Source organism: Argiope bruennichi, chromosome X2 (genome assembly GCF_947563725.1).
Source record: "Argiope bruennichi chromosome X2, qqArgBrue1.1, whole genome shotgun sequence".
NCBI lineage: Eukaryota > Metazoa > Arthropoda > Arachnida > Araneae > Araneidae > Argiope > Argiope bruennichi.
In genome coordinates this window covers 44907970-44922248 of record NC_079163.1, presented here as the reverse complement: position 1 = coordinate 44922248, position 14279 = coordinate 44907970, and the positions used below count along the sequence as shown (strand labels likewise).

General features: G+C 29.1%; 1 protein-coding gene across 2 annotated transcripts in view; it reads right to left on the bottom strand.

Moving 5' to 3' along the window:
- Positions 1 to 1576: 1576 nt before the first annotated feature.
- The window catches only part of LOC129959964 (cytokine-like nuclear factor N-PAC), a 51598-nt gene continuing 38895 nt past the window's right edge, over positions 1577 to 14279 (bottom strand). Inside the window, exons 1-3 of one of the 2 annotated variants that reach the window (XM_056072898.1) lie at positions 13730 to 13837; positions 5940 to 6002; positions 1577 to 5396 (exon numbers count right to left, since the gene is read on the bottom strand). In XM_056072898.1, the coding sequence (XP_055928873.1) occupies positions 3778 to 5367 (1590 nt within the window). In that variant the 5' untranslated portion in view covers positions 5368 to 5396; positions 5940 to 6002; positions 13730 to 13837 and the 3' untranslated portion in view covers positions 1577 to 3777. Of the gene's footprint in view, positions 5397 to 5939; positions 6003 to 13729; positions 13838 to 14279 lie in introns of those variants that run through there. The other variant, XM_056072899.1, reaches the window with a different exon arrangement.

Below are 14279 nucleotides of genomic sequence, written 5' to 3'. Positions count from 1 at the left end.
TACGACATAAATTTTGTTCAATATATCTTTCTCCTAATTTTTGAACAACGGGCCAGCCAAGTCAATACCAGAATTATTGAATACAGGAGAGGAGTTACAAGATCAGCTGGTAGATCACGCATTAATTGGGATATTAAAACAGGTTTGTTTTTCACACAAGTAATGCAATGAAATATAACTTTCTTACAATTATGTTTGCCATTGATTAATCAGAATATCTGACGTACTTCATACTACAAAGTCTGTGCTCCCAAATGTAAATATTTCTTACAATGATGCACTAAAATATTGTAAGTTAAAATATGATTTAATGGTAGTACAATAGGATATTTTAAATAAACATTGAATTCGGAATTTTTTAACCTGCTTCCCACTCTGAGAACATCATTTTCCTTCATAAATACATTTAAAGTTGACAGTTTACTTTTCTTTGAAACATTCTTACCTCTTTTCAAATCTCTTATCTACTCCTTAAATTTACAATTACAATAATTAAACTTACAAAATTTTACAAGCTTCTTCATATTCACTTTCGGACTCTTCTAAATGCAGTCTAATGACTGCGGCAAGTAAGAATATGCTACATTTCACGCCAGAGGTGACTCTATTATATTGGAATGTTTCAATATTATGAGGGCTGAGACCGAGATTAGGACAATCCCCTTTTATCCACAAGAATTTCAGAATTTGCCTGTCTTCCTCGGTGATCCCTACTTTTAAAAAAGCGCGCTGAATATCTTCACAGAATGTAACTTTGTGCAACCTGAACTGTAACAAGATTTCAAATAAATCAGAATTAAGTTCAATCCACTCTCTAAACAATCATTTAACGATAACGGGCACTTTCCCTCTGATGATGCATCAAAGACAGTCCTAACCTTTTACTATCCTTCCGTTCACACTCTACAACATGATGTTTAAGAAAATAACTTGTGTTCATATTTTGGTCAAAAGTCAAATATACACGTTCTACAATACCTCCCCTTAAGTGTTCCATAATGATGGCACAATATTTAACAAATAATTCTTTGTTTTTATCTAATATTTTGTTTAAACTGAATAAACGACGTTTTGCAATTTATAATTACTGCTTAATGCCCTACTACCCTTCCATAACAAACGAGTTTCAAATCTTTTGCTTGTATACATCATATTTTGTTCAAACGATTTTAAAGTTTCCTTATCTGATAGAGACACTTCTTTATCCGGATTTATCCTAATCGTTTCTAATAACCACAAATTTTTTACCCTATCAAAGCTCTCGACGATTAAATGGTTAGCAGATATCTCCTTACAATCAATTCTCTCATCCTTTCCCATTAGTAAATATCCGAAAAACCACCTAATTTTGCAGGAATCTAATTGATTTTAAAAACATTAATCCATTATCATTTTTATAGAGAAAGAAAGATAAATTTGAAGACAAATGTAAACAGAACGTGAAATCATGGTGAGATGGTTTATGATTTTCCGAAATTTAAAATTTAACTGATTTGTACATATGCAGGAAAACTTTCAAATAAAACAAACATGCAACTAATTTCTTCTTTTCCATAATTTTATTTCATATGTACCTTTTTATTTCTGTAAATACATTAATATGCACTGACAAAACTAACGACCTACATGACATAAATAATGTATTAAGATACACATGGTCTAAAAACAGGAGTCCAAAGATTACTTTGGGTGTGAAAAAATTCATCTGGGAAATGAAATATTTAATAGACAAATATGCAAGATGACTACAACATATTTGAAAATGCAACATTAACATAAACAAAAAAAAAAAAAAAAAATGTCAATAATCTACAGGAGCAATAAACAGGCATACTTTAGCAATTTGTCAACTAAAGCATTCTGGGACCTTAAAAAGTTTAATTAAATTTTAAAAGTCAGCTGATTACAAGATATCAGTTTTTAAACAAATGTACATGCCACCTAAAAATCACGATATAAATTTACGTGTATACACCGTTTCGACTCTACATTTTAGCATGCTTTCATCCATTTAATTTTACAGGAATCTAATTGATTTTAAAAACATTAATCCATTATTAATTTTATAGAAAAAGGAAGATAAATTTGGAAATAAATGTAAACATAATCTGAAATCATGGCGAGATGGTTTATTATTTTTCGAAATTTAAAATTTAACTGATTTGCATATATGCAGGAAAACCTGCAAATAAAACAAACATGCATGTAATTTTTTTTTCCATAATTTTATTTCATATGTACCTTTTCATTTCTGTAAATACATTAATATGCACTGAGTGACAAAACTAACGACCTACATGAGATCAATAATGTATTAAAATACACATGATCCAAACTTTACATTGGATTTTAAAAAATTCATATGGAAAATGAATAATTTAATAGACAAACATGAAAGATGACCACAACATATTTTAAAATGCAACATTAACATAAAAAGAAATGCAAACAAAAATAAATATCAATAATATACAGGAGCAATAAATAGGCATACTTTTCACCATGTTTTTCAATGAGTATTTTTCCTACCTTCTGTACTGTAGAGAGCCTGATAGCAATTTGTTAACTAAAGTATTTTGGGAGCTTTCCCATGTGGCTTTCATCCATTCGATAAATGTTTACTAATTCTGACTTGCACAAAACAACATTACTGTAAACAAATAAGTTTGGTCCAACTGCTTCTCAAAACATTCATATATTAATATTTCCTATAAAAAATATTGTTCACACTGATGAATGGCCATTTATAACTTTTGAGATTTTCAGTAAAGAAATTTCATTACATGTCACTGATCCTATGTTTTCAGTTTCACTTCAATCAAAAACTCACTTCATTAGATGCAACTTGAATTGCCAGCAAAGAGATTACCAGCCCAGTCATCATGACTCAAGTGTTGATGAGAGAATCTCAAACAAGCTGGATCACATTAAAATGGGACAAAAAGACCAATCAAATATCCTATATGAGCCTATTTACCAAGGTTTCAATGTACAATTTGTGAAAATATATTTTGATCAGAATCTATACTGCAAGAAGATTGCAGAGATATTTAGTCTTTTCTAATTATGAAATATAAAGATCATGGCAACTGTAGAGATTAAATAGCCATTAGATTGACAGGCAATCTAAATAAATTCATTATCAATTTCAATTACAATTCTGACAAATCTTTTAAGTTTTAACATACTGGTTTTGCAACTACATAGCTCCCAAACTGCATAAAGCATCAAAATTCTTGCATTTCATAAGGAAAATACACAAATAAAAACTTCCATAATTCATTAACAGCAATAGTCTATGAATAATATAAGCAAATTTTGCATTACAATTTTATTCTTTCCTTACCAGGATCAATGGGGGAAGAGGGGATATTTATATGCATTAAGATAATTTATTACTTAAGAATTAAAGTCTTTTCTTCAGATTAGAACAATGCATGGACTAATTTTGGAAACCGTGTAAGTAAATTCTTAATCAAAATTAAATAAACATAAAAAATAAAATTTTAAGAAAGAAGGTGCTTTATTATTATTCAATATATTTAATAATTAAGCTGCTCTGGTTTCATAATATAAAATGAGCAATGATGATAAAATGAAAATATAAAAGTTTAAGACTAAACAATAAAAAGACACTATTAAATTGAAAATAAAATTGTATGAATGATATCTTTTATGGATTATGAAATCTTTTGTAATATTTTACAATGAATTTAGATAAAAAGCATATTTGCCCTTCTGGCATATAGCATAGTATAGCAAAACAATGAACTGACACTAATACTCAGTTCCCATGCAAACAGCAGATACATCATGGTCAGAATAATTTCGAAGTTTAGCACGTTTGAACACTTCATTTGCTGCTGTCGTGACTGACATTGGTCCACGGTCATTATCCAGGCTAAGAGCCAAAGTCATATGTCTTTGCTGATAATTAAGAGAAATATTAGTTTCAAAGAAACGTGACATTATGGCTTCTCCTTTTTCCATAAGAAGACGTGAACACATTCCTGAACAACCTAAAATGTCTAAGAAGATGGCCTGAGAAAGATTGCAACACTTAACCAGTGCCATGGCTTCTGCCAAGGCAACAGATGACACACCAATGAACGAACTAACAGCTAGGTTCATCTTAGAAGCAAGGCCAACTTCACTGCCAAGAAAATATCCCAATTTTGCCATGGCGTGAATGCAACTCGAACAAGTGTTAAAAAGGTAAATATCGCCTGCAGCCAATATTACCAGACTTCCATCTTCTGCAGTTTTCCTAGATCCCCTAAATGGAGCTTCAAGATATCTTCCACCTTTATAAGTGATAGCTTTTCCAATGTCAATTGATGTAGTTGGATCCAATGTAGTCATTTCAACATAACATTTTGATCCAGGTTGCGATTTTTCAAGACCTGTCACAATGCCATAGCTTCCAAAAACCACGCTTTTTGAGGCCTCAGGACCAGAAACACAGCAGAAAATTATGTCACATTTTTCCACCAAATCACTTGGTGTCTGTGCAAACTCAGCTCCAATGTTAATAAAAGGTACACATTTCTCAGGGGTTCGATTCCAAACTGTGACTTTGTGTCTTGAGTCGAGGAGATTTTTAACAAACCTTTTACCCATCATTCCGAGACCAATAAATCCTATCTTCTTATCCATTGCTTGGACTTCTTTTGCATATAAGGCTTTATTGGATGCATCTATATCAAAAGTAGGATCTTGCTGATGGTCAAAGTTATTACGCAAGGTAATTTCTGAAAAAGTATAAATAGGAGGAGGAGGAGGAGTAGGAGGGAGAGGGTGCTCATCTAATTGTCTGATAACAGCCATAGGATTATTAGGTGTTTTATTAATTAATTCAGAGAAATCTTCAGTAGGCCTTTTAGATAACTTCTGAGGAGGAGATGTTCTGTCATATTCTGATTCATCCATAGCACGTCGTTTAGGTACAACCTTCTTTCGAACTTTCTGGCTTTCAGTTTTCCCTTCCTCTCTTTGTACTTTAGCAATTTTGTTTTGAGTACCACTTGTCGATGCTTCAGGAGACTTCTCAGGAGATTCCTTTTCTTTGAGCAGCGATTTAGCCTGTTTGGGAGTTTCTTCGGCCATTTTCTCTATTGCTATAATTAAATGGGCTGATTTTTTCTTACTGGAAGCACACTGTAGCATTTCTTCAGAATGATGTACAATAAATTTATCCTGTATCCATGCATAATTTTCACTTCCGAAAAAGAATACATAATGGCGTGCCTTTCTAGAAGTAGATTTTGCATTTGTAGGAGGTTCTACTATCTTGGCTGGCCAAAAAGGAAAACACTTCATCTTTGCCCAAACTAGATCTCCAATACTGAAATCTTTTTTGGCTGCCATCTTCAGTTAGAAGCCTGCTGTCTTTAAATCTATGATTGAACAAACAAAACAAACCAAGTCAATAATGTTTTACAACATTAAGTAAATAAGTTTAAGGCATACTTCCAGTTTAAGGAACTTGCAAGTCACTCTTCTTATAAAAAAAACTTTATAAACTGAACTTCTGCATGTGTAAATTTATTTATGTTAAAATATAAATAGCTAGCATTTGAAAAATAAAGAGAATCTGGCATTCATGAGAGCCAATTCGAAGAAGAAGCCATGAAGTTGAAATTAGCCATCCTTGAAATTATACTAATTCCTTTTAGAATAAAATATAAATTTCTATTAAATAAAATCTAACAATTTACATAAAGAAAATTCAAAAGCATTCCACATCTACCAATTATAATTTTAACTGCATATGTAGATAATACAGTTGCAAAATAATGAATCACACTCCCTCCTTTCATTAGGGAGACAGTGTAAATTTTAAAAAGCAATTGCTCCATATAAGTTTTAACTTATATGAAAACAAAAACTAGGCTCAGTCCTATTCACTGAAAGTATGCCAAATAAAAAATCAAATTTACCTTTTGTAAATATCAGTCTATATCTTCTATTTCTTAAGTTTCTTTTCAAGGCGATAGGCTTCCCTAGAAGGAGAAATTTGTTGAGTATATAGAAATTCTTAGTGTTTATTGAAAACTATTAACAAATCAATTATTAAAGATGATATACTTTTAAAAAGCTTATTGTTTTTAAAGATTTGCTGGAAACTATAAGTTCAGTTAAAGTAAAATATTTACTTGGCATTTCAATTTTATAAAATGCTAGAATTTATACAAATTGAGACATAATACAACATAGATGAATTCAGTTTGATATACTTGCAGTAACATGAGGCAACAACACATAAATACTGAAAACTATTTAATTTGATAATTTAATAAAATTCAATTATAGCCCAAATAATCTAATACTTACATAGATAAATAGTTAAAATATTCTATCAGTTTTATTAGAAATACTACTGCATATAATATAAACATAAAGGAATGAACAAAAAAAGGTTAGTTGCAATTCATAATGCTTAAACATAGTTATTCATTTTACTTCCCAATTTATCTATTAAAAAGATGAACAAATGCTGTAAGTATAGAAATAGCCATGAAATAATTATAATATTCAAATACAAAAACCAAGACAAAGAAAATAAAAAGATGTATAAACATTATTTATTATTACATTATTTTTTGTAAGATAATACACATCCTCACATCATCAGGGAAACAATTACTACAACAGCATTTCACAGATTCGTGAGTGATTAGCCATCATTTTCCAATTATATGGCTTCATTGTTCGCTGGATATCACTCCGAGCAACTTTTGTTTGTGAAGTTTCCTAAAAGACCATGGTGGACTAAAACATGTTGGTCCGTGAAAGACCAACATCTGTGCTAGATCTGATGGACAAAATTTGGCACTATGTTCTTAAAATACCAAGAGACTTATTCCAGTCAGATGTGGCAAATATAGTTCTATGATCAGAGCACATTGTTGAACATGAAGGAAGACATATTGAGTAGTTTTAATGCTACATTTTTTTTGTCTGTTATTTAACATTTATAAAAAGCATATTAAATGTTTAAAAGTGTATTTATATTACCACTTATTGGCAGATTTTCATGTAAATTTTTTTGTTTAATAAACATTAAGTGTATCATTTGAATAATCTGTAGGTCAAATTTTATCTGATTTGGACTAATGGAATGCATTCTAGAGTCCCTGTTGTGGGAAAGTTATTTCTTGCTTGGTATATAAGAGAACAAGTACTAGGAAAAGCCAGAAAATTATAAATATACCTTACCAGCATATTTAAGCAAATATTTCTTTAATGTTAATGGAATTTTGTGGAATATTTCAGACACATTTTAAACAGATCTTTCATTGGTATGACTACCGACATATCATAGTCTGCTTTTGAATGTAGCTATAGCAAGCATTTTCATTTTGTGTATTAAGAGTCAGACGAGGAAGAAATTTGGGACTTGGGTCCTCATTTTTTTTTTCTGAGAAATATTTATCCGCAATTTAACAATTTTGCCAGATAAAGTGTAGAAAGATGTGCAGCAAGGAAGAACTTCTACTTTCTCACCACAATGGAAAATTCCCACCATGTGATAAATTACAAAAAAAAAAAAAAAAAAAAAAATCCTATTTTTCATGCTAGTTATTTCCATGCTTAATAAATTTTAATATGCAGCCATTAATTTCTTTTTCTCTGAAAATTAGCATATAGTTGAATACTTTAATTTTAAGCATTCAGATAAAAAATTTAATTCAACCCCTCTTTGGATTTTGATGACCATCCCTCAAATAACATTTTTATTTCCATACTTACAGTACATTTTGTGTTATGTTAATTTCTAAAGAATAAAACAATTTTTATTACTTCAAATCTCAACACATCCATTTAATCAAACAATGAAATGTTACATATTTTTTGTACAAGGTCCTGCATCTTCTATTTTGTTCAAATTTAGGAATAGAAAAACATTAAAAAAATGATAAGTTCAGCAGAGAAAATCTAAAATAAATACATCCACCATTAGAATGTTAAATTAATCCTGTAATATGTAACAGGGCAATTAGTGATAAATTACTGCAAAAATTAAGCATATTTGTAAATGCATGAATACATACATAATCCTGCATATTTTCTAACCATAGAATGTTTTCTATTTTATAATAATGCATAGTTTTTATTGAAAAGTTTTTTAATTTTAAATACGTATTCTTTAAATTTCTATATTTCTGAATATACACAATGTCTTCTATCTAAAACTAATGGGGTTTTTTTTTGTTTTGTTTTGTTTGCCAGCAAAACCACATAAAAATGGTAAAATTCTCAATACCAAAAAATTGTCAACTGTTATAATATTAATAAGAAAGGCCTGTAATCTTTTTCAACATTTCTTTAAATTACCAGTTCATTTAGATGAATACATTATTTCTGAAAATGCCAATATTGATGGAAAAGCACAACATGACAAAAAAATTTATATTTGATTCTTATATGTGCAACAATAAATAAGATTCAACATAGCTGGGATTGAAAGTGTAAATTTCCTCCTGCAAAACCTCACTATATTTAGTAATTTTATTTGCAGTCTTAAACAGGATGCATAGACTAATCTTATCTTAAAAAATTAAGAACCCACCATAATATACCTTTTTTTTTTTTTTTTTTTTTTTGCAACTATATATATGACTATGTGTTTGATGAAATTCATTAAGTTAGGTATTGAGTAAGTAAATGTATAATTTTATAGAAATATAAACAAAGAGTATTACCAGTAATTATCAAATATATTTTTTTGCATACTTTGAGATATTTAAAGCATTTGTCAGTGTAAATCTCATTCGTAAAATTTTATTAAATGACTGTCATCACATGTCTTGAATCATACTATTAACAGTTGTGTAATTCCATTAGGTTAAAAAAAAAGTTATATTCCTACCCGATTAATATTCCAATTCCTCGAAAAAAGGTTAAGAACATAAGTAAACAAAACTATAATATAAAATTCAAGAAAATTTTATGAAATTAATTTTTCTCATCTCATTAGAATTTTTTAGTAGTTAAATGTTTCTAGCTTGCCAAACAAGTGAAATAACTTTATATTCAATTTGAACAATTTCCTTTTATAAGAGAAATTTCTTTCATCATAAAGAGATCAAGAAATCAGATTCTAACTTCATGCCACTGACTATTTCTTTTACCATCCACAAAAATAAACAACATTTTAAATGGGCTGAATTTCTAAAATTCTCAACTTTTTTTTATTAATGACTACTGAGTGGATTCTGCCAGACTGCTTTATATAGTCATGAGACTCATTGTTGCAAAATCTTTTTCATTCAAACTTTCCAAATCAATACTTTTATTAAAGCTGAATTCTCGTTTAACAGATGATTTTTCATGAGAAAGAATGAAAATAATGTTTTAAACTCTAGTTTTCATTATTATTATTTATGATCGTTCAATTAAACGTTAAAATAGCTAGTTCATTCTAGACATTAAAATCAAAACTGTGTAAAGAAAAATTGCTAAAACATAAATTCTTATCATTGCAAAAATTACTACAGATAAATTCATTATGTATTCCAAGGCATTTTTAAATAAGTTAATGAACAATCCCAATAAAAAAGCATATAACTGTTGGATATTTCTTTTGTGAAATGTATGACTTGCAATAATTTGTTCCCTCTTATTCCTGCATTCTCTTATGAATTTTACACTAATTAAAAAATGACACTGACATTAGCAATTTACTGAAAAAAATTTTAACACATAAATTTTCTTCCCTAAACTTTCTTTTAAAGTATACAATGATAGTTTTATTAATTTATAAATATCACATACATAAAAAGCCAATTTCATTCTAGGTGGGTAATGACTCAGACACATTTTAAAAAAATGGTTTAATACGCTCTGTAGCACATATAAATCAGCTGAAAATGTCCAATACTTCATTGCATACTTTCTAAGAAAGATATCATTACCTCTCCTTCCAGCATAAAAAGTAGGGACCTTAGGCAAGGCTATGAAAGTCAAGAGTACAAACATATTTTATTTTCAGAGGTCTAGTATAGTATTAAAAAAAACAAGAAAAGAGGGGGAGCAACAAATATGCTTCATAATATTTTCGTCAGCCAACTGAACCCCAAATTTACGATAGCGCTACAATTTTTAAAAAGAAGATTACTTATCAAATTTCATTTATTTCAAATTACAGTGTTTCTCTGTTATGGTATTTACATGCATGCGAACATAAAGACTGATAAATGATTCATTAGATGCTAAAATTGTGCGCTTAATATTACCTGTGTAGTTAGTGCTTTGAAGTTGTACTTGGATAAACAGATATAAATAAATAAACAATGGAAATGGATTTCTTTCAAAATTTGAAATAAATCTGCAAATTTGGTATTAAGAAATATTTTTGTGTTATTCTGTTCATAGACCCTTCAAAAAATTTTTATTCAGAGGTATGAATCAGAAAGATTGGGCGAAACCGAAAGTTTCAATTTTCTGGTTATCACATTTCTTTCTCTCTTATAAGTAATAAATGCTCCACAAATAAGGAATCATGTGTAGAAAAACACCGATTCGCTGCTAAAAATCAAAACTAGTGCTTTTATGTGAATATATAAAATTATCTCTCACAGGAAAGGATTTTTCTCCCAGTCCATACAAGCAAATAGTGGGGAGCACAATGAATGAAACAGATATATTTTCCCTATTCTATCAGTATTTCTCTAACTTGAAATGATACCTTTTCCACTAAAGTCCAGATTCCCAGAAAGATTCGATATAGAAAAGAAAAAGCAGTCTATAATCGGGTAAATCTAGCATAAGGGATTCCTCCACCACATCAGAAGGAAAATATAAGCATTTGGATAAAAAATAAGCACTTTTCATAAACTCGTAATAATACTAAGCATCCTGTTATAAACAGGGTTGCCACTCAAATTTCCTTGTGTTTCCCTGTATGTACAATCATGATACGAGGGAAATGCTCAAATAGCACTCATGTACTAGTTATAATGCAATATGATTTTAAAGTGTAAAAAGCATGGAAAGGAAGCAACAATGTAACATTATTTGAAATAATAGCATATTAGAAAAAGTTTATACTGACATACAAAAAATTTTCTCTTTATTTATGATCGAGAATTTAGAAACACAAAATTTATGTATTAAGGGAAAAGGGATTTATTACCTCTCATGCTCTTTTTAAGTCACACAAAATTAAGGATTCAGGTAAAATAAAATATAAAACTTTTTGTTATGTTACAAATCAATCGATGATTAACCTTAACAAAAAAATGTTACAAAGCAAGATTACTTTTTTTATTTATTCAAATTTGAAATTTCTTATATTTGGGTATCAATTAGAAGAGGTTTCTACAGACATTCAATGTTGCAAAATAAATTCCATATGTGATAACCCTTAAATGGATATAAAGCCATAATCAATGTCATATATTTAATATTTTTCTATGACCGAAATGATTTGATATTCACGTAATTAAATTGTCTGCACCAGGTTAGTATAAAAATTCCCGGGCGTCAGAGAATGCCCAGTTTTTTTAGACAGATGTATGACTTATTTTTCAGTCCTTTTAAAAATAAAACTGATATTTTAAATAAAATGCTACTGAGAAATTTCACTTAATAGATATTTAAATACATCTTGGGTGATGCATAGAAATTCATCTATATATGAATACTTTCTTTTTAATGTGTAACAGAAAATCTAAATGCATCAATGATTTTTATACATCATCAGTTGTATGTTTGGCAGTGTGGTAAAGAAAATAGTTTTGTTTGTTAAAATTTGTAAGTTTTTATTATAATATTAATTTCATTTCCAGTATAATGTAGATTTCTCCTAAGCGGGAAAAATTATACGGTTCACATTGGAGAGGTTCAATAATGATGACGGACCTTTTTTGTAATTTAAAGATTTTATTGTTTCTCCGCTTTTGGGAGTTGGTTTGAGCTTTGCCTTTCGGCGTGCTGTTACGTCGATGATGTTACAAAGGCTCATCAGTTTTTGCATATACCGCTAGAGGGCGTTACAAGTGAGAGGCGGGGCAACATGCTTACGTAACACAGATTAAAAAATAATTATTTTAACTAATTATTACTATTTATGTAGAAAGGTACTCCGGAAAAGTTAAAATAAATCATACTTTCAAAACAGCTAAAAAAATGTAATTAGTAGGTGCCATATAAGCTGGATGTTTTAATAAATAGCATATATTATATATGTTCTTTATGGGAAATTTTTCTGTAGTGTTCAGACAGAAGTTAGACGAAAACTAATCAAATATGACAAAAAAGTCACTCAGATTTGTAAAGATTAGCACCTTCAATGTAAGATCTATGGTACAGAACCAATATATCTTCAAACAATAGTAAGTTTGAAATATAATCCTTTCTTAGAATTCATCAATAACAATAATTAATAACTTTGTTTTAATATAACTGTCAAAGTAAGGTGTTTTATAATCAAATGAATAAAAAGGTTAGCAAGTTTCTTGACCAGTATTATAAAAAGAAGACAAGCATTGTTGCATGCCTAACATTTAGAAATGGGAATGTTCAGTAATAACATACAAAGGAAACTCTGTCTTGTACCATGGACATTCTTGAGATGGTCATGATAGAAGGGCGCCCTTGTTTCCCTTGATTACGATTATATGCTCTCCACATCTATATAGTGAGACAACCATAATACGAAAAAAGAGGGTATAAAACCCTACTATAAAATTTGCTTATGATATCATTAACTTTCAAAAATAGAACAGCTGATAGAATCTTTTAAGTGTCCCTCTATTTTCTGAAACAACAATGGAAAACAACAACAAAAGGCATATATTCTAGAAATTATCATAATTAATTATATTAGAATAATAATATCCAAGAATATAAATGCATTCAACTGTGGAAAGTATTCCTTCACTGAATATGAATAGAAATTAAAGACCCAAATTTCTGAAGTAAGTAATATATGACAAAATTGCTACTTTTTAAATCTCTGCTTGTAAATAAAAAATATATATATAATCATATATGATTCAAAGATCTAATTTCATCAAGAATTAAGAAATCAAATTGAACTAATTGAACATTACTGCAAATAAATAATTTAAATATAAAATTTTAGTTTCTACAGATAGGAAAATAATGTGTATATATTTATTCATGACTGTCAAGAAAATTTAAACCCACCAAAATTAAGTAACCAATTCCACCCAATTTAAAAGAAGGAATAAGCACATTTTCTTTTCAAAATTCTAAAAGACAAATACAGAACAGATACATTTTAGCAAGCATTTATTTCCTGAAGTGGATAAAATTATCATGAATTAAATTCTGCATCATCTCTAAAAATAAATAAAGCATGAATACTTTTCTTTACACTGAAAAACATAGCTAACATTGATGAAGCAGAGATAAACTTTTTATTCATTAAACATAAGATGAGAATTATATATATGCGATTTCTTGCAAAAAAACGTTTTCCTACGCTGTACGCCGCCAACATAATTCCTATAAAAATAATTAATGTGTGTCTAAATAAGAGATGGAAAAAAATTAAAATAAGCAACTAATTCGACGAAATGAATGATAAATTAATTCTTGAAATGAGGAAATAACACTTTAAATAAAATTAAGACATGCTTTCAAACAAAAAAGTTTCGACAAAAAAATTCAAGTTATTGTAATGGAACAACTCTTTAGTTAATAAAATAAAGCTCATAACGATTAAATTGATATGTAATTGTTACATAAGCTAACTTACTTGTGAAAAAGTGCTGAATAACATGTTTAACAAACTAAAAATTTGCTGAACTTTAATTTGACATACGCAAAATAATGAAAAATGGCTCTTGCTTTCTAAATGCCGGATGTTTACGGTTATAATTAATGTGCTAAACGGTAGGTGTTTGATATTTGTGTGGCAATTTTAACTGTAAAAAATTTATCTGCGGTTTGTTTGAAATGTAAAAGAAATGAAAGTTTGGGGATGTAGAATATTATTATGTAAGTGATTATACACGTATCGGAAATTATCTCGATACGTGTATGTGTAAAGTTATTGTACATGTGATTGGTTGAAGTGCAAATGTGACCGTCTGTGCATATTTAGAACCGTAGGGTGAATTTTAACCCCCTCTAACCTAGAGATGCATAATGTAAGGATGTCGAATATTTTACGAATGGGTATTATGCATGTCATATAAATAACGTTACCTTTATTTATTTTTTGATAAAATTTGTATTTAGTGCGCGATTGTGGCAATCGGAAATAAGATACAAAAAATAAAGATAGGCCGTATTCACCAAACCGG